General features: G+C 45.4%; 1 protein-coding gene across 1 annotated transcript in view; it reads right to left on the bottom strand.

The window, feature by feature from the left end:
- Nucleotides 1-21,389, bottom strand: part of FMN2 (formin 2) — a 439,054-nt gene that overhangs the window by 377,517 nt on the left and 40,148 nt on the right. Inside the window, exon 3 of the mRNA XM_060243494.1 lies at nucleotides 5,066-5,232. Coding sequence (XP_060099477.1) covers nucleotides 5,066-5,232 — 167 coding nt within the window. The remainder of the gene's footprint in view (nucleotides 1-5,065; nucleotides 5,233-21,389) is intronic.

Here is a 21,389-nt window from a genome sequence, read left to right as displayed (position 1 = left end):
CATGGGGTTGGCAACAGCATTCCAGCAGAAATTTGGCAGATTGGAGGGATGAAGTAAGCCGGGCAATCCACCTCACCATAGCACCCAGCACCAAAAGGTCGTATGACCAGGCAGCTAGTCAGTTTTTTGCCTTCAGGGAGGGGGCTGGGTTACCAGAAGTATGGCCGGTCCCTGTCGAGCAACTGTTGCAATTTTGTGTTTCGCAGAAGGAACGGATCCTCTCTGTAAAATCGATTAGGGGACAAATGGCCGCGTTGTCTTTTTTGAGTAAGGCGTGTGGGCATTTGGATGCGACTAAGGATTTTCGTATCCTAAAAATGTTAGAAGGTTGGTCTCGCGAGACCGGCCATTGGGCCGATGACAGACAACCCATTTCGCCATCCATACTCCTGGGGCTTCATGCCACCTGGGTGATTGTTTGTGGCTCGGTTTACAAAGAGGCGCTTTTTCATGCAGCCGCATTGACGGCCTTTTGGGGGGCTTTTCGAGTGTCTGAACTGGTTGCACTTTCCTGTAATGATGCTTCTGCAAGGGCCCTGCGGTTGGGGGATGTTAAATTTTCTGAGGAGTATGTGACGTTACGTGTTAGTCGATCAAAGACGGACCAAAAGCAGCAGGGTTGCACGGTCACTCTGGGGCCGTGCTCGGAGAAAGAGTTATACCCAGTTGCTGCGCTGCTACACTACAGTTTGGAGAGCCAGTTTGGTGTAGTGGTTAAGTGTGCGGACTCTTATCTGGGAGAACCGGGTTTGATTCCCCACTCCTCCACTTGCACCTGCTAGCATGGCCTTGGGTCAGCCATAGCTCTGGCAGAGGTTGTCCTTGAAAGGGCAGCTGCTGTGAGAGCCCTCTCCAGCCCCACCCACCTCACAGGGTGTCTGTTGTGGGGGAGGAAGGTAAAGGAGATTGTGAGCCGCTCTGAGACTCTTCAGAGTGGAGGGCGGGATATAAATCCAATATCATCTTCTTCTTCTTCTTCTACATGGAGTTGCGAGGAGGATCGGAGGGTCCTCTCTTTTGCCATGTAGATGTGTCACCCTTGACCAGGTATCAATTTTGGACTGTTACGAGCCGAGCATTGGCAGAGTTTGGTCTTGGCGGGCTAAGTTTCGGCACCCATTCCTTTAGGATTGGAGCTGCTTCTACGGCTGCGGCGATGAGTTATGGGGGGGAGGACATTCGTCGTGTAGGCCATTGGAAGTCAAGGGCCTATTGAACTTATGTTCGGCCGTTATGGCCTTGAGCCTGGAATTGTACGCATTAGCCGGCCATACCACCACCACCCTCAGTTCTCGTTGGGTTTAAAGTTTGTTTAGCTGTTCATCAGTTTTAATGGCTTTTTTCTTCTAGATGCTGTGGCTGGTGTTGAAAGGGAAAGGATCCTTTTATGTGGCCACAGTATTGTATTTTGGGCGGCACATCAGGCCCGACGGACGCCGGTTGGTTCGCAGCTGGGCCTGAGTGACAGAGCCGTCATTGAGTGGCAGGGCTGCCGGGGCATGAGGTGCTCGGGGCTCCTGCCACTGCTATTTGGGGGCGTGAGGGCCCATCCTCCCCAGATTTTGGTGATACATCTGGGAGAGAATGACTTGGGTTTTATGAAGGGGAAGGCCCTTTCTATTCAGGCACAGATGGATATTGCCTTGATTGGCAGGAGGTGGCCAGGCGTCCTTATCCTGTGGTCGGCCATGTTGCCGCGCTGGGTGTGGCAGGCAGCTTGGGACCCAGCAGGTTTGGAACGTGCCCGCATTAAGGCCAACAGGGCCTTGCCTAAAGCCCTTGGTAGGGGGTTGGGCGTTTATGTGCCTCATCCTTCCATTAAGGCTAGTCTTGGGGACTTGTATAGGGATGATGGAGTTCATCTTTCTGTAAAGGGCAATGAGGCCTTTTTGGCCGACTTGCAGCAAGGTCTGTTGCAGATTTTAGGGGTCGGTTTGGGTGCAGTGACCTAAGCAGAGGCTTGGCACTGGAAGTGGTTGTTTGTTGTTGGGAATATGTTTTGGGGATTGGTGAGTTCCCGTTGCGTTGCACCATTTTTGATGAAAGGCCTCCCTGGGTGACCATTAAGCTGTACGGCCCAAGGTCAGCGCCAGGAAGTCTGGGGATCCCGTCACACGGTGAGTGTCTACATTCCAGGCTGTACGGCTTTCAGGATGGTGGAGCTTGGTGAGCAGTGATCATGTTGCTGGGCTGGCCGGGTATGAGCCGCTGGGTTGGCTGATACCCGGGGTTTTGGGGGGTCACCCATTTTTCAGGTCAAGAAGGTGGTCTGGTATGACCCCTGGCTTGACCTGTCCCCACGTTTTGCCCTTGCCGTTAAGTTAATAAAGTGGCCCTTTAATCCAATTTTGTGTCTGTCTCATTATTCCGACTGGGGGGGGCAATTCGGCCCCTTAGCCGAGCGGACCATCGTCCGCTGAGGCTGGGGGCCGTCCATTGCCTCCTCGGCAGGATTGAGGCAGTGGATCAGTTCAACTTCTGGGAGAGGGGTGAGGCACGGCCTTAAAAGGCTGCCCCCGCCCCCCAATCATGCAGTTAGAAATTGCTCTTGGCCCGCCTGCCCGTCATGCAGTGTAGGCAAAGGCTGGTAACCTTTTAAGGGGCTAGGTAGGAATTTTTTGCCCCCTGACAAATTGGCCGGTCAAGGGGTGTTTTTGCCTACCCTGAACTGTGGGCTATACTCACTCTCTGCTTCCTATTAATTAGCCAGTTTTTGATCCACAAGAGGACCTGTCCTTTTACTCCATGACTCTCGAGCTTTCTAAGGAGCCTTTGATGAGGAACTTTATCAAAAGCTTTCTGGAAGTCTAGGTAAACAATATCTATTGGGTCTCCTTTGTCCACATGTTTGTTCAACCCCTCAAAGAAATGTAACAGGTTAGTGAGGCAAGATCTTCCCTTACAGAACCCATGCTGAGTCTTCCTCAATAACCCATGTTCATCAATGTCCTATTCATTCTGTCCTTGATAATGGTTTCTACCAACTTTCCCAGTATTGAAGTCAGACTGACGGGCCTGTAATTTTTCGGATCTCCTCTGGAAACCATTTGAAAGATGGGGGTGACATTTGCTACCTTCCAGTCCTCAGGAACGGAGGCAGATATCAATGAAAGATTACATATTTTTGTCAGAAGATCCACAAGTTCAACTCTGAGTTCTTTAAGAACCCTTGGATCTATGCCATCCGGACCTGGTGACTTATTAGTTTTTAATTCATCTGTCAGTTGTAGGACCTTCTCTCTTGTCACCTCAATCTGACTCAGGTCTTTCAACACCCCTTCCAAAATTAGTGGTTCTGGAGCGGACAAACACTTCTCGTCTTCCACAGTGAAGATGGAGGCAAAAAATGCATTCAGCTTCTCAACCACTTCCCTATCCTCCTTCAGTAATCCTTTTACCCCTTGGTCATCCAAGGGCCTGACTGCCTCCCTGGTTGGTTTCCTGCTTCTAATATATTTGAAGAAATTTTTATTGTCGGTCTTTATGTTTTTTGCAATATGCTCCTCATAGTCCCTTTTTGCTTGCCTGATCACAGTCTTGCATTTGATTTGCCACTGCCTGTGTTTCCTTTTATTAATTTCACTTGGACTAGCTTTCCACCGCTTAAAGGAGTCCTTCTTACCTTTTACAACTTCCATTACTTTGTTTGTTAACCATGCAGGCCTTCTCTTATACCTGTTTGCGCCTTTCCTAACTTGTGGTATATATTTTATCTGAGTTTCTAGGATTGTAGTTTTAAATAGCCTCCAAGCTTCCTCAAGGGTTTTGACTCTATTTACCTTTCCTTTCAGTTTCCTCTTCACATGCCTCCTCCTCAGAGAATTTACCCCTTTTAAAGTTAAACGTGGTCGTGCTGGTGAATGGTGAAATCAATAACGTTATGGTCACTGTTCCCAAGCGGTGCGATCACTTTTACATCTCTCACCAAGTCTTGGGCATTACTTAGGACCAAATCCAGGATCGCCCCACCCCTGGTAGGTTCTGAGACCATCTGCTCCATAGCACAGTCATTGAGAGCATCAAGAAACTCAATCTCTTTCTCTCGACCAGAACACATATTGACCCAATCAATCTGCAGGTAGTTAAAATCGCCTATTATGACACAGTTTTTATGCTTAGCCACTATCTTTACTCCTTCCATCATATTATAATCATCCTCGATCTTTTGATTTGGTGGGCGATAACAAACTCCCATAGTTAAATTTCCTTTTGGGCCCTCTATTTCAACCCAAAGCATTTCTAGAAGGGAATCTAATTCTCTGACGTCAGTGTTACGGGACTGTATACCCTCCTGACATACAGAGCCACCCCATCTCCAACCCTTCCCTCCCTATCCTTCCGATATAACGTATATCCAGGAATCACCGTGTCCCACTGAGTCTCCTCATTCCACCAAGTTTCTGAAATTCCCACAATGTCTATGTTTTCTCCCAACACTAAACATTCCAATTCACCAATTTTACTTCTAACACTTCTAGCATTTGCATACAAACATATATAATTTCCCAGGGAAGCTAGGCCCGCAACTTTCCTCCTGCTGCCTTGAGACTTTGGCAGACAGTCCATACTGTTTGTCACCATCTCAGTGGACAACTCTGATCCATTACCCGGTAGAAAAGTAACAGCTAATCCCTCATCTCTTTGAGATGAGTCCTCCCGAACCAGAGACATTTTATCTCCTGTCAGCTTTCCCCCAAGGTTTAGTTTAAAAACTGCTCTGCCACCTTTTTGATTTTAAGTGCCAGCAAGTGTTGAATCCACCAGTAATTCCCTAATATGTCTGGGATTCCCCCACCCCCAGTTTCCCTGAGAAAGCCAGGATACATTTGAGAAACCAAAATAGACCTTATTGGTATTTTGGGAGTATATTTTCAGCTCAGGTAGATCCAAATGCACCCACTTGTGTACATTCTTCTTCTCTCTAAAAAGCAATATTTATGAGAGGAAATGATACTGGAAATGTGATTTGTTGATCTTTTATGACTCATTCACACAAAGCATGTGGATACATCAATTAATCCAAACATTTTGTATAAATAAAATCAAGACTTATACTGTGACCTACATCAAAAGTTGGTGCACTTTGTTGTGCACTTTGACTACATGGCTCTCTGAAGCAATCACTGAAGGGGAGTAGAAGACCCATTGCAATGATCCAAGAACAAAGCTTCTCTGCTTCTTCTTGTGGTGAATTTTCCTGCTGGCTGGACAACTTTTCCAGAAGAGTTCGGCCTGTAAAAATTAATTAACACAATAGTGATCAACAGCACCTACCTATGAAGCATAAAAAGTACCTAACTAAACATTTAATCAGAATTGTTTGTACATAGCAGGCAATCAAATTACTTTTAAAAAGTAAAAATAAAAAGCAAAGCATTATTTTTTTCTGCATGAAATACTTAGTATCTTCTATCTGAATTCATTATAAGTCAGCTCTTTATATTCACTGTATGTTTTTGAGATGGTTCATTGTTTTGGAGTGTTATTATTACATTAGGGTTGCCACTGATTCTTGACTATTGTACCATAGTTTTTTCCCTCCCAAATGGCTACAGCTTCTGGGAAAATTTTGGAGTTTTCCCGGAAACTCCTATAGCGGCTGTGCGGGGACATCGCCGCTGCAATGACGTCACTGCCTGGTGACATCATTGCGTCAGCAACGTAGGGGAGGTTCCCTCCGCCGGCCCAATGTGGGGTTTGGCATATAGGGTCTAAGATTTACTGCAAGCTACTCTGTGGAGCAATTACTTGATAGAAAATCAGGTTAATTATACAAACAAACAGATCAATATTGTGGCGTTGGCTCCTCTGTAAAGTGGAGGTGAGTCAATGGTCTGCCCTAAGACCAGAGACACACAGCAGGCAGGATATCTTCAAAACTTTTGATATGCAGAACATCAAGTCACAGAACAAGATAGACTTAACAAGGCCTGGAGCCCTAACAACAATCCAATTCTAACTAGCATAGCCCCATTGCTGTAAAGAGAGGGCGTTCCACTTAGGCCTGCCTCTTAAAGAGACAGGTTCCATAAAGTACAACATGCTTAGATCTTTTCTTCAAGACTGTGACTGTAACCTATCAAATTTTCTAAAAATCGAATAGGTACTGACTAGAAAATTATAGTCCTCTGAACAGGAAACAAAGAACCACAGCCTTAACTGCAACAAGCAAAAGTGAACACTAATGATCTGAGGGACTGTGCCTTTTTATTATTAACTAGTCATTTGGGAAAAGATGGAAGTGAAACAATTATTATACCATTATTTAAAATTATCCAAAAGTATTATATTAATGTTTGGCAGGTAGAAATTAAAAAGGATTACAAACAGACAAAAGCTAATTTGAATAGTGATGTGATATCAAATGTTGTTAAGCCTTGCTGACCAGATGAGGGGGAAAGATAAGATTAATTTCCAGTGCAATCTGTCATTTTATTATAAACAAATATCGTGGCATGAAAAGCCAAGTCAAGTTTAATATAGAGCTTTGGGGATATATGCTGTTGGGTGGATCAATGAAACTACTTAATTTGCATACTGGGAGGAGTGTGTGTAGGAGTGACTAGAAGAAGAAAAACTGGGTAGGGGGGGTGGAGCAGAAGCTTAGTCATTTGTCTGTCCAAGGACTGGAGTGCTAAGACCTCAGCTGAAGAAGTTTTTGTCTGGTGTGGGCCCGTCACTTTACGGAAATAACTTCTTCTGGAGGAAGCCCCCACCCAACCATTTATCTCTGAACTGGAGTCGATATCTCCTCTCAGATGGTGAGGAGGGAGGCCTTGAGGACTTTTCTTCCCAGTGGAGGCCTGCTTCTGAAGGACTGTGCCTGGAGCAGCTTCAACAAGAAGGTCCGGCCCTTCCCAGCCAAGCCGGCATCGCCGGCATTCAGGCTGGGGGCCTTCTTTGCCCCCTCGGAAGGAGGGAGCAACAGACCACTCGGCCCGGCACATCCGGGTCTTGTTCTGGGCGTGGCATCAGGGCTATATAAGCCCTGGCCCCACCCAGAGCTCTAGCTGTCTTCTTCGGCTCTCTGCCCGCCCGCCCTCCCTTGGCAGTACAGGTTTCAACCGGCCGCCTTTTTAGGGGCCAGGTAGGAATTTTTTCATCTTCACATAATTGGCCCATGTGGAGTTGTTTTTTGCCTATCTTGTACTGCCTTATAGCTTCAGGTGTTAGTCGATGTAGTTTGTATTTTGGTCGCTGGCTGGAGGATGTTTTGGCCACAGTGTTTGCAGGGGAGCACCTATGGCCTAGCACCATTGGTGCGGGTGGGCAAAAGAAGGGTGGTCTGTATGAACCGCAGATGGCCTACACGGCTCAGTGCGGGGAATGCAGATCACGGAGAGCCTCACCTGGGCGGATCTTTCCATGGGGGATTGATGCTAGCCCAGGTGGAGAATGGCTGGGGGCCTGGCCGCTCAGTTTCAACCTGAATACGGCGGGTTTGTGCTGGGGGCAGGGTGGCTCGCCCTTTGGACAAGGCGGGGTCAGGGGGTGACCCCAGGGCTTGTCCTGTTTAGGTCTCATCCCTGCCTAGTTTACAGGTTAATTATTAATAAAGCAGCCCGGTTTTAAACCCAACACTTTGTGTCTGTCTCTTCTTTCCGACTGGGGGGGTGGGCAAAAGAAGCATTTCTGTAACACTGATTACTGGACCTTCGGATCTGGGAAGGGGAAAGGAGTTTGGGGGTACTATACTCTGTGTGCAAAATTGAATTTTCTGTGTTGTAATAAATAGTTTTGCTTAAGCCAAGGTGTGTGAGTGAGAGGCCTTAAGCTTTGAACTTCCCCTTATTTCCAATTCCCGGGTTACATTAATATGCATATGGAAACAGATTAACATGGCACAGCAATGAACAAATGGAAAAAAGGACTAAAGAGGATACACACATAGACCAGCTACCACATATAAAGCTTAATAAGAGCCACAAAGGTTCTTAAATTTGTCATACAGTCAAGGCTTTTCTTGAGCAGGAATAAACAGGAATGCAGTTCCAGAAGGTTTGGTGTCAAGGGTTGGCCTAATATGCAAATGACTTCCTGTTGGTGATATCAGGGGCTGTAACCTAATATGCAAATCAATGAATCATTCAACATTTTAATTATATCCCGCCCTCCCCGCCGAAGCAGGCTTAGGGCAGCTAACAACATCAAATACAATAGATTATACAATAAGTATTTAAAATCAGTATCTAGCTTTAAAACAGTCTAATTTAAAAATTTAAAATTAACATTCTGGTGCTATTTCCAATAAGCATGATGGCGAAAATCACTTAGGCGAGTCCCTTCTGAGCTTTTTCTACCAAAAAAGCCCTGTATACATTTATTAGGCTAGTATGAGGAGAAAGGTTTGCCTACTGGCAAATGTTTCATGATAACTTGGACAGTATTTGCAAAATATATATTTGTTAAAGATTAACAAACAAGACTGACATGATGAGTAAAAACTTCACTAGAAGTACCACTATTAGATAAGTCCATAAGCAAAAGCGGCCAATAAAAGTAATTATTTTGCAAATCTGAAATAATGGGGTAGGTTTCACACAGCCCTACTTGCAAACTTAAAGAGCTTTTTTACATGTTAAAACAGATGAGAATTTACATGTGAGGAATGGGAGAGGAATCTGCACACAAATAGAAATAATCAATAAAGGAAATTTCCATATTCCACTTGGGGCACCTGCCCAAAAGCCCCTGTGGTGGAAAGCAGTTACTTCTATTCTTCAGTATCTTGTTGTTGTTGTTCAGCCGCACAGTCAAGTCCGACTCTTTGCGATCTCATGGACAAAGTCACGCCAGGCCCTCCTGTCTTCCACAATCCTCCAAAGTCTGCTCAAATTCATCTAAGTTACATTAGTAATGCTGTCTAGCCATCTCATCTTTTGCCGTCCCCTTCTTTTTTTGCCTTCTGTCTTTCCCAGCATCAGGACCTTCTCCAGCGAGTGCTCCCTTCTCATTTGGTGGACAAAGTATTTGAGCTTCAGCTTCAGCATCTGACCTTCCAGGGAACAGTCTGGGTTGATTTCCCTTAGAACTGATTGATTAGATTTTTTTGCATTCCAAGGGACTCTCAAGAGTCTTCTCCAGCACCATATCTCAAAAGCATCTGTTCTTCTGCGCTCAGCCTTCCTTATGTTCCAGCTCTCACAGCCATACATTACTACTGGGAATACCATCGCTTTAACTATACGGACTTTTATTGGCAGGGTGATGTCTCTACTTTTTATTATACTGCCCAGGTTCGCCATAGCTGTCCTCCCAAGGAGCAAACGTCTTTTAATTTCATGGCTACAGTCACCATCTGCAATGATCTTGGATCCCAGAAATGTGAAGTCTGTCACTACTTCCATGTCTTCCCCTTCTATTTGCCATGGTGTGATAGGGCCGGATGCAATGATCTTAGTTTTTTTGATGTTGTTTCAAGCCTACTTTTGTGCTCTCCTCTTTCACCCTCAACAAGAGGTTCTTTAGGTCCTCCTCACTTTCTGCCATTAGAGTGGTGTCATCTACATATCTGAGATTGTTGATGTTTTTCCTGGTAATCTTAATTCCAGCTTCTGCTTCATCCAGGCCAGCATTCCGCATGATGTACTCTGCATATAAATTAAATAAACAGGGTGAAAATATACATCCTTGTCGAACTCCTTTTCCTATTCTAAACCAATCAGTTGTTCCATATCCCGTTCTGACCATTGCTTCTTGACCCTTATACAGGTTTCTCAGGAGACATATGAGGTGGTCTGGTACTCACATCTCTTTAAGAACTTGCCACAGTTTGTTGTGATCTACACAATCAAGGCTTTAGCCTAGTCAATGAAACAGAAATAGATGTTTTTCTGATACTCCTGTGCTTTCTCCATAATCTAGCATAAGAACATAAGAGAAGCCATGTTGGATCAGGTCAATGGCCCATCCAGTCCAACACTCTGTGTCAAACAGTGGCCAAAAAAAGAGGAGGTTCACAAGTGGAGCTAGAAGCCCTTCCACTTTGCCCCCCACCCCATGTTGGCAATTTTATCTCTAGTTCCTCTACCTCTCTGAAACTCAGCTTGAACTTCTGGCAGTTCCTGATCTACATGCTGCTGAAGCCTAGCTTGTAGGATCTTTAACATGACCTTGCTGGCATGCGAAATGAGTGCAATGGTGTGATAGTCTGACCATTCCTTGGCATTACCCTTCTTTGGGACTGGAATACAAACTGACCTTTTCCAATCTTGTGGCCACTGTTGTATTTTCCAAATTTGCTGACATAATGTATGCATCACTTTAACAGCAGCATCTTTTAAGACTTTGAATAGCTCAACTGGGATACTGTCATCTCCGTTTGCTTTGTTGTTAGTAATGCTTTCTAAGGCTCATTTGACTTCACACTCCAGAATGTCTGGCTCAGGATCAGCGATATCACCATCATGGTTGTCCAGGACATTGAGATCCTTCTTGTATAATTCGTCTGTGTATTCTTGCCACCTCTTCCTAAACTCTTCTGCTTCTGTTAGGTCCCTACTGTTTTTGTCCTTTACCATGGCCATCTTTGCACGAAACGTTCCCTTGATTTCTCCAATTTTCTTGAAGAGATCTCTTGTCCTTCCCATTCTATTATTTGCATTGTTCCTTCAGGAAGGCCTCCTTATCTCTCCTTGCTGTTCTCTGGAAATTTGCATTCAGTTGGGGAAAACTTTCCTTTTCACTTTTACCTTTCACTTTCCTTCTTTCCTCAGCTATTTGTAAAGCCTCATCAGACAGCCACTTTGCTTTCTTGCATTTCTTTTTCTTTCGGATGGTGCTGATTGCTGCCTTCTGCACAATGTCATGAACCTCTGTCCATAGTTCTTCAGGCACTCTGTCTATCAACTCTAGTTCCTTAAACCTATTCTTCACCTCCACTGTATATTCATAAGGGATGTGATCAAGGTCAAACCTGAATGGCCGAATGGCTTCCCCAGTTTTCTTCAGTTTAAGCCTGAATTTTGTGATGAGTAGCTCATGATCTGAGCCGCAGTCAGCGCCAGGTCTTGTTTTTGCTGACTTTAAGGAGCTTCTCCATCTTTGACTGCAGAGTATATAATCAATCTGATTTCTGTGCTGCCCATCAGGTGATGTCCATGTGTAGAGTCACCTTTTAGGTTGTTGGAAGATGGTGTTTGCCATCTTTGACTGCAGAGTATATAATCAATTTGATTTCTGTGTTACCCATCAGGTGATGTCCATGTGTAGAGTCGCCTTTGTAGGACACAGATTCAGATCTGCATTAGAGCATGGACAGAGTGCCAAATAGAATTGCACTAATCCAGATCACAACACTCATTTGCTCTAACCTACCTTGCATACCATTGAATTTGAATTGTTATCTTCAAAGTATTATATTTGCAGGGCTTGCTTTAAAAGTACATAGCGCTTTATCTCTCTCTATGCCAGGTCTGAAGTGGTCTGGAACAATGGACAATAGGCCTCTATTAAGAGTCCTTGCTAAGCATTATATATATATGAAAGGAAACACATTTCCCTACCAAGAGAACGTTATCAGGAAGACGGGAGATTGGGAGTAGAGAACAAAAAATTCCCTAAGGAATTACCTCACCCTGGTAGAGATGGGTTTCTTTAAGCCAATGAGACACCACAAAAGGCTAAGAGTGAGGATTTGTAACCAATCAACGAGACCTGCTTTGTTATCAGAAATTGTCTAAATATGCTATGTTTGTAAAGATGGGTTTGAGGAAAAACGCAGGAGGAATGGTGGTATAGAGAGATACGGGTTTTCCTCCTGCCACTAGTGGTAATAAAGGAATCTCTGGATCAACTCACTTGGGACTCTGGCTGTTGAATCTCTTAATTTGGGCTGGAGGGACTCAACTCTCTGCACAGATGGTGTGTGCAACGCCTTTTAGGTTGTTGGAAGAGGGTGTTCACTATGACCAGTTTGTTCTCTTGACAAAACTCCATTAGCCTTTGCCCAGCTTCATTTTGTTCTCCAAGGCCAAACTTGACAGTTGTTCCAGTTACCTTTTGACTTCCTACTTTGGCATTCCAGTTCCCTATGATGAGAAGGACATATTTTTTTGGTGTTAATTCTAGAAGGTGTTGTAGATCTTCATAGAACTGATCCACTTCAGCCTCTTCTGCATCAGTGGTTGGGGCATAGACTTGCATTACTGTGATATTGAATGGTTTCCGTGGATATGGACTGAGATCATTCTGTCATTTTTGAGATTGTATCCCATTACTGCCTTCCTCACTGTCTTATTAACAATAAAGGCCACACCGTTTCTTCTATAGGACTCTTGTCCACAATAATAGATGTAGTGATCCTCTGAGTTAAATTCACCCATTCCCATCCATTTTAGTTTGCTGATTCCCAAGATGTCGATGTTCAGTCTTGCCATCTCTTGTTTGACTACATCCAGCTTACCTTGATTCATAGATCTTACATTCCATGTTCCAATGCAGTATTGTTCTTTGCAGCATTCGACTGTTCTATCACCATCAGACATATCCAGAGCTGAGTGTCCTTTTGCCTTTGGCCCAGACGCTTCACTCTTTCTGTGGTTACTTGGACTTGCCCTCCGCTCTTCCCCAGTAGTATATTGGGTACCTTCTGACCTGAGGGGCTCATCTTCCAGCGCCATATATTTTAGCCTTTTGTTACTGTCCATGGAGTTTTCTTGGCAAGGATACTGGAGTGGTTTGCCATTTCCTTCTCCAGTGGATCACATTTTGTCTGGGTTCTCAGCTGTGGCCTGTCCATCTTGGGTTCTCAGCTGGGTTCTCAGCTGTGGCCTGTCCATCTTGGGTTCTCAGCTAGGTTCTCAGCTGTGGCCTGTCCATCTTGGACCTGCATGGCATAGCCCAGAGCCTCACTGAACCACATAAGCCCTCTCACCACGTCAAGGCAGCAATCCATGAAGATGGTCTACATGAGACCAACTCCCACAGCTCCAAAAAGATCAAAAGTGTTGCCAATTTAAATAAAGTGCACAGGCCAGCTTCTAATTTCATAGTAACTTGTTTCTGTTTTTTTCATCATCTCACAACTTGGCACTCAGGTGGTATTTGCCTGAGCACTGTAAACAGTAATAATTTGCAGTAAGTCATTATAAAGAGATGCCTGAGATTACAATACAAATAATATCACCAGCAAATGCACTCTTAACATTTTAAAAAAATCCCATCAGTTTCTTGACCTCACCTCACAAAGCACTGCACTTTTGAAAGTACTTCCTAGTGGCAATAATATTTAGGGATCTACAAGCAATTCTTCGGAAGATAACTAGTTTTAAAAACATTTCTGCTTCACAATTTCAGTTGTTAGTACTCTATGGACACACAGAAGTTCCCATCAAATTAGTAAATCTCATGTTGTTTGCTATTGCCTTTAGATATCAGGCCAGTTTACGTGGGAGTATTTCATTTCCAACTTTCATCAATCCGTCAGATTAGACTTGGAGAAATCAACAGGCCCAAGGGAACTGAATGACCTGACTGTGCCAGCAAGAATTTGAACCCACATTTCCTACAACCAAGCCCAACATTGTAGCCATTATTTCACATTAGTAAAAAACATAACATGCCTGATACAGAAATGTTCATTCTGAACTGTGTTTCATTCAATGATCCTGAAGCCAAGAATCACTTTCAGCCTATTTCTGACTTTTGGGAGATACGGGGAGAAAATGACATAAGATATTTCTATCAAAGTCCCACTCCAACACCTAATGGGTTGACATTGAAAAGAATCTAGTTGCTGGATTCAGAAAACACAGAATTCCATCACTGCATAATGAAGATCTTTCTTTGAATAGCTGTAAAATCTTCATTCTTATTTAATTCCATTTTGTATAAGAGAAATATAAAACGAGAACCCCACAGCAAAAACACACACACACACACACACACACAATCTTTTGACCCTTTCAATGACTTTCAGAGCCTTTCTGTGCAGTCAAAAATGTTACAAAGTTATGTTTTTTGGGGGGGGGGGCAGGTTAAGTGGCAGGCAAGCAGTATTCCATCACCATATGATGGATTTGGAGTATGCACGATAGTGATGGTCGTGGTGGCGTGACAGTAAGGTGTAGATATTTGCAATCTTAAAACAAAATAGGGTTGATTACTACTCCTGTGGTGGGTCAAAAAGCAGAGAAGCACACCTCTAATGACATCACTTTTAAATATCAATGCATACACTTCTCACTGTTTAAAAATAAGTGGTAATATACAGGATTTTGTGAAGCAAATTAGTAACAGGTATATATCTTTATTATAGTAAAACTTACAGAAAACTCCAGTTTCATTCCAATGACAATAAAAATGAAGCTATCTACATGGAAATTCTGGCGGCCAGCAGGCTGAGGGTGACCATCTTGCTCTGCCAACTGAGTGCAGCCTAATTGTGGGGTGTAGTCTAATTTTACTGCTCCTGCAGTAAAACTGTGGACTGCTTTGAAACATAAGTCCAGTGTCTAGCAAAGTTTTATTCAAGATATGAGCTTTCATGTGTACACACACTTGCTCTGCCAACTGAGTGTAGTCTAATTGTGTGACTGTGTGCTGCCGCAGTAAAACTGTGATCTGCTTTGAAACACAAGTCCGGTGCCACCTCTAAGACTAGCAAAGTTTTATTCAAGATATGAGCTTTCATGAGTACACATACTTCCTCAGATAACTACTTACAGGTATCACTTAATGACTGCTGTTTCATATGGTAACATTTATTTAGAATGAAACATCAGACTTATATTGGAGGTTTCTTCTCATCAGTGGACTGGAAGTTATTCTTATATGGGTTGTGTCTCCTCCTTGCTCTGTGGGCAGGGCATATGCATTCCCCCCCCCCCCCCCCCAAGGCTTCCAGTTCATGTTTTGCCTAGCTTCCAATACAGACAGATTCACTGCTAGTGTCAAAATCACATAAGAGAGAATTTGCCCTGAAGACTGCTCAGGTTAGAACGGATAAAAGGAAGTACTTCTTCACCCAAAGGGTGATTAACATGTGGAATTCACTGCCACAGGAGGTGGTGGCGGCCACAAGCATAGCCACCTTCAAGAGGGGTTTAGATAAAAATATGGAGCAGAGGTCCATCAGTGGCTATTAGCCACAGTATGTGTGTGTGTGTGTGTGTGTGTGTGTGTGTGTGTATATATATATATATATATATATATATAAATAATTATTTTTTGCCACTGTGTGATGCAGAGTGTTGGACTGGATGGGCCATTGGCCTGATCTTACATGGCTTCTCTTACCCTGAACTGTGAGTGGGGTTTTTTACAAACCTAACTCACTACATTTTACCCTGAAACTAACAGGTGCCCGGACTTCTTTTTAAAAACCCTCCCACCAGAACTTGTTTGTTTTTTTGGTCCCTAACCTGTCCTTCTTTGGGTTGGGATAGTAGTAGTCTGTTAAAGTTTAGGAGACTAGGTGATCCTGCCTCTACCTGGCTACAGTTTTTAAAAGGCTACCTTGAGATGAAGGGGGCGGGGGTGTTGAAGAACCTGAGTCAGATTGAGGTGACAAGAGAGGAGGTCCTAGAACTGATAGACAAATTAAAAACTAATAAGTCACTGCGTCCGGATGGCATACATCCGAGAGTTCTGAAAGAACTCAAAGATGAACTTGTGGATCTTCTAACAAAAATCTGTAATCTTTAATTGAAATCTGCCTCCGTTCCTGAGGACTGGAAGATAGCAAATGTCACCCCCATCTTTAAAAAGGGTTCCAGAGGAGATCCGGGAAATTACAGACCAGTCAGTCTGATTTCAATACCGGGAAAATTGGTAGAAAGCATTATCAAGGACAGAATGAGTAGGCACATTGATGGACACGGGTTATTGAGGAAGACTCAGCATGGGTTCTGTAAGGGAAGATCTTGCCTCACTAACCTGTTACTGGCTGAGTAATAGGAAGCAGAGAGTGAGTATAAATGGGCAGTCTTCGCAGTGGAGGACAGTAAGCAGTGGGGTGTCGCAGGGCTCGGTACTGGGTCCCATGCTCTTAAACTTGTTCATAAATGATTTAGAGTTGGGAGTGAGCAGTGAAGTGGCCAAGTTTGCGGATGACACTAAATTGTTCCGGGTGGTGAGAACCAGAGAGGATTGTGAGGAACTCCAAAGGGATCTGTTGAGGCTGGGTGAATGGGCGTCAACGTGGCAGATGCGGTTCAATGTGGCCAAGTGCAAAGTAATGCACATTGGGGCCAAGAATCCCAGCTACAAATACAAGTTGATGGGGTGTGAACTGGCAGAGACTGACCAAGAGAGAGATCTTGGGGTCGTGGTAGATAACTCACAGAAAATGTCAAGACAGTGTGCATTTGGAATAAAAAAGGCCAACGCCATGCTGGGAATTATTAGGAAGGGAATTGAAAACAAATCAGCCAGTATCATAATGCCCCTGTATAAATCAATGGTGTGGTCTCATTTGGAGTACTGTGTGTAGTGCTGGTCGCCGCACCTCAAAAAGGATATTATAGCATTGGAGAAAGTGCAGAAAAGGGCAACTAGAATGATTAAAGGGCTGGAACACTTTCCCTATGAAGAAAGGTTGAAACGCTTGGGACTCTTTAGCTTGGAGAAACGTCGACTGCGGGGTGACATGATAGAGGTTTACAAGATAATGCATGGGATGGAGAAAGTAGAGAAAGAAGTACTTTTCTCCCTTTCTCACAATACAAGAACTCGTGGGCATTTGATGAAATTGCTGAGCAGACAGGTTAAAACGGATAAAAGGAAGTACTTCTTCACCCAAAGGGTGATTAACATGTGGAATTCACTGCCACAGGAGGTGGTGGCGGCTACAAGCATAGCCACCTTCAAGAGGGGTTTAGATAAAAATATGGAGCAGAGGTCCATCAGAGTGTGTGTGTGTGTGTGTATAAATTGCCACTGTGTGACACAGAGTGTTGGACTGGATGGGCCATTGGCCTGATCTAACATGGCTTCTCTTATGTTCTAGAATCACCATTAGCAGGACCACTGTGCCATCTGTTTTCAGAGCGACCAGATCTGTGGTGAAGGCGCATTTGTCCCGTGCTGCCAGAGGGACTGTTCATTTCACCTCAGATATCTGGAACTCCCAATATGCGTTCGAGGGGTATCTCTCCCTGACTGTGCATTGTGGCAACCCAGTGAGCTGCAGGGTTGGGGTGGCAGTAGTGGCAGGCAGGGTCAGGGTCAGGGCCTGTATCGCCGAAACAGTTGATGTGCCGCACATGACGGACACTCTCAGAGCCGCTCAAAATCTTCTAAAAATCCCTGGACCAAGGGAGGCCAAGCTAAAAACAACGAGGGAGCAGGCCTTCTCGATAATGGCTCCCCAATGGTGGAATCAGCTGCCAGAGGAGGTGCGAGCCCTGCAGGACCTCAATCAGTTCCGCGGGGCTTGTAAAACCATCCTCTTCCAACTTGCTTTTAAGGTGGAATCCTGGTAATGACATCTAGCCATCTTTATATATATGTATTTAACTGTAGCACCTTCTATTTATACTGGTTTTAATTTATTTACTTAACTTAATTTATGAATTTGTAATTTAACTGTATTTTATTGTATTAACTGTATTTTATTGTAATCATGGTATGCACCATGTCCTGTGAGCTGCCCTGAGCCTGCCTCGGCGGGGAGGGCGGGATATAAATACAAATTTATTATTATTATTATTATTTATTATTATCCTCTCACAACAGTTAGGGGGCTGGGTAGGCAGCGGGGACGTCACCACAGCCTTCGTGGTGACTGTCGGTGGTTCCAACATCAAGGCGGCTGTCCAGCGTCAGGGCCTACAATGCCTTCCTTGCGTGGCCCACCTTCTCCACCTCATGGTTAAGGACGCATTGGGCCAGACGAAAAGCCAGGATCGTCGGTATCTAGCTGCGACCCATGAGTACCAACTTCTGCTCCAGAAGTGTTGGCATATCACGGGTCACTTCTCATGCAGCAATATGTACTCGGATCTGCTGCATGAGAAACAGACACTGACAGGTGTGCCAGGGCACCGCCTGATCAGTGACGCTGGAACTCCACCTGTGCCATGCTGGAGGCGCATGGTGGAGCAGAGAGCGGCCTTGGGTTCCTTTGTCTCTGAAAAGAGGGTCTTTTGGGATGAGAACCGTATCACCCAAGAGGATTGGGTGGTCATTTCTCAGACTGTGGAGGTTCTTGGGCCCTTCAAGACCCACACAGAAATGCTCTCGTCTGATACAGCGAGCATCGCACTGGTAGTCTCCATGGTCCACATGGCCCGTGAGGACCTGGCCTCTTTTATAGTGCCAGCTCAAAGCCGTGCAGATGTTCTGGTTGTTAGGCTACAGGAAGGGCTTGAGGCCCGCTTTCAGATTTTCACCCAGGGTAAGGTCTACATGATGGTGACCATATTAGACCCGCGCCTTAAGGGCACAATTGCCAAGCAGGCCAACAAACTCGATCGGTGGCGATACGAGCTCTCCCAAAAGGTCGAGCACTGCAGAGGGCCCAGTGCCAGTAACTGAGGAGGAGGGGGGTGGAAGCAGCTCATCTGCCACTTCCACTGCTGTTCATCCCCAACCTCCCCAGCTAGGCAGTGTTTCCCACCAGACTCACGCCATGAAGAGTCCCAAGGTGACACTCATCGGGTGGCTCATTGGCCCCTCTGGGAGCGGTAGGCCCCTGAGAGCGGAGACAGGTGCTGCGATGGTGAGGGACTATCTTTCAGAGCCCAACAAGTAGCAGGGAATGTCTCCTTTGGACTACCGGGTCATGAAGGAGGGGGTCTGGCCAGCCCTTTCCTCCGTGGCCAAGACATTCCTCTCATGCCCACCGACGAGCGTGCAGAGCGAGCGTGTCTTTTCGCATATGGGCGACATTGTCTGCCCACACTGCAATCACCTGCAACCCTGGACAGTTGAGCAGTTGGTCTTCCTGAAGGTCAACTTGCCTCTGTTCGGCTCCCCGAACATAGACTTTGAGAGTGAATGAAGTGAGCACCTACTTGTGCCTGCATCCTCTCTTGGCCCGCGCTTGGAAGGTGGTTGTAAAATGCTCTCCCACTAAACATTGACTAGGGTCCAGAAACAGCCCAAAAACTCATTCACAAATTGATTGGCAGTGCACCCCCCCCACCCATCATCCATCCCCAAACCAAAAGTGAATGCTGGTTTAAAATCTGCAAAGCAATCCAAATTTCCCCAGTCCCCATCCACACATGCCTAATAATACTGAAAGGGACACTACAGCCCCCAACTGTAACCGCTAGCACCCACAGGCCCAGCCAGGATAACTCAGGTTTTTTTTCAGGGGCAGGAGGAAGAAAGAGGGAGGTGCCAGTGATGATGACAGGCAGCCAGCAGCCATACCAATGCTGAGGTCCCACTAATGGGACAGTAATAGCTGGTGTGTTGCTGCTGAGCTGAGAGAGAAGGAATGGTTCCCTTCCTCTCACACAATCTGAGGCCCTCCCAGTGATCTTCCTCATTTAGGGTGCAACTCTGGCTTGTCTCCTCGTGGTGCACCCTGGGTAATGCAAAAGAGTCTGGACCAGCCAACCATCCATCACTCAAGGTAAGTCTAAATGCTTCTTGTGTTGTGTCAGATACAGAATGATGTGGAGTTAGGTGTGGTCCACCGTTTCTCTTGTTTGAGAGTTGTGTTGTTTGGGGCAGGGCTGGAGAGCTGGCATCTGTAGATTGCGTGTTCTATGTCAGGGAAGCTGGCACCTGGGTGAGAGACCCAGAACCAGCATGCTTGTTGTGCTTGGCCAGCTCTCACCATGCTGTTTGGGGCAGGGCTGGAGAGCTGGCATCTGTAGATTGTGTGTTCTGTGGCAGGGAAGCTGGCATCTGGGTGAGAGAGCCAGAACCAGCATGCTTGTTGTACTTCGCCAGCTCTCCCCGTGTTGTTTGGGGCAGGGCTGAAGAGCTGGCATCTCGGTTTGCTGCAGCCAGGTCTGCAAAGCAGAAATTGAGCAGATTGTGTTTTGTGCGGCAGTGACATTGGCAACTGGGTTTATATTGGTTCCAGGCCACAGGGTTCATAGAGTAGATAGATGGATGTAGTACATTTGGGTCCTATAGAGATTCTCTGGTGTGGTTAGGTTTGGCTTTGGGTGCCCCAGGAACTGGACCCCCTGGTTCAATTTTTTTTTTTTGGCCTTGTGGGTTTTGTGTGGGACAGTGCCCTGAAGCTGCACAGCAGTTTGGGAGGCTCTCCTCAAAACCTCCTGCTCCCCAGAGCCACTTTCCCCACAACAATTACAGTGGGGGAAGCGGCTCTAATTTTTTTTTCTCACCATTGGGAACAGTGTTCCTTTTGGGGTGCCCACAGATGGGTGCAGTCTTTTTGGGCCAGGGGGGTTGCATGCGGGGGAGCCCCCTGAAGCTGCTCTGCAGTTTTTGGGCCTCTCCCTCAAAACCCACTCTGGCTAGAGCCACTTTCCTCACAGCAATTATAGTGGAGGACGTGGCTAATGGGGCTTTCTCCAGCATTGGTGGCAATGGGCCTTTTGGGGAACCCAAAGACATGGACCCCCTGGCCCAATCTTTTTGGGACTTGGGGGTTTTGTAGGGGAAAGTCCCCTGTGGGTCCCCTGAAGTTTTGGGGGCTCTCCCTCAAACCCCCTGCCCCCCAGTAGCCTCTAATTATGCCCTACGTTGCCATTGATTTCAATGGTCCACAGGGTATAATGGTGGGATAGGGGCACCCTCTTTGGGTGCCCCTGGAATGGGACCCCCAGCCCAATCTTTTTTGGGACATTGGGGGGGGGGTTGTAGGGGAGAGTCCCCTGCAAATTTGGGTGCTCTCCTTCAAACCCCCTCCCCTCCAGACAGTTTCCAATATACCCTATTTTGCCATTGATTTCAATGGTCATAGGGTATAATGGGGCCATGTATTCAGAAATAGCCCCGCATCTACCGTATATGCGGCTATTCCGAGTACCGGTATTCGGAAATATACAGTATTCTGAATTTTTTGGCCCCATATATTTCCGAATCCAATTTTTTCTGATTTTTTTTTTTTTGCACACCCCTACACTGCTCACTAAAAGCCCCACTGAAAAGGATGTGATATCTATCACTTCTGGGTGATGTTCCAGTCTCTATAGTAAAAACCACAGAATGTGGGCAATTGGTATTATACAGTAAATTTAATCTAAGTTCAGGACAGATCTAACAAAAACCCATATATTGTCAAGGTTCTGCAATGGGGAATGCTAATAGGTGTCATGATAATGGAAGATTAACAAACACTTCTGCTTTTTACCAAAGATACACTTGTCAGCCATAAAATTGTTAGCCTTTAGAGTTAGTTTAATAAAATCTCTTTAAAAAAAAATGCCTCCAATTATCTTCATGATTCTGCTAGGGACATGTTGTTGTCCATGGCCAAAAAGAAGCATATTCCCACCCAAAATGCATGCTAATTTTGG

This window comes from Heteronotia binoei, chromosome 1 (genome assembly GCF_032191835.1).
Source record: "Heteronotia binoei isolate CCM8104 ecotype False Entrance Well chromosome 1, APGP_CSIRO_Hbin_v1, whole genome shotgun sequence".
NCBI classification, from domain to species: Eukaryota; Metazoa; Chordata; class Lepidosauria; order Squamata; family Gekkonidae; genus Heteronotia; species Heteronotia binoei.
This window is presented reverse-complemented; position numbering and strand designations above follow the sequence as displayed.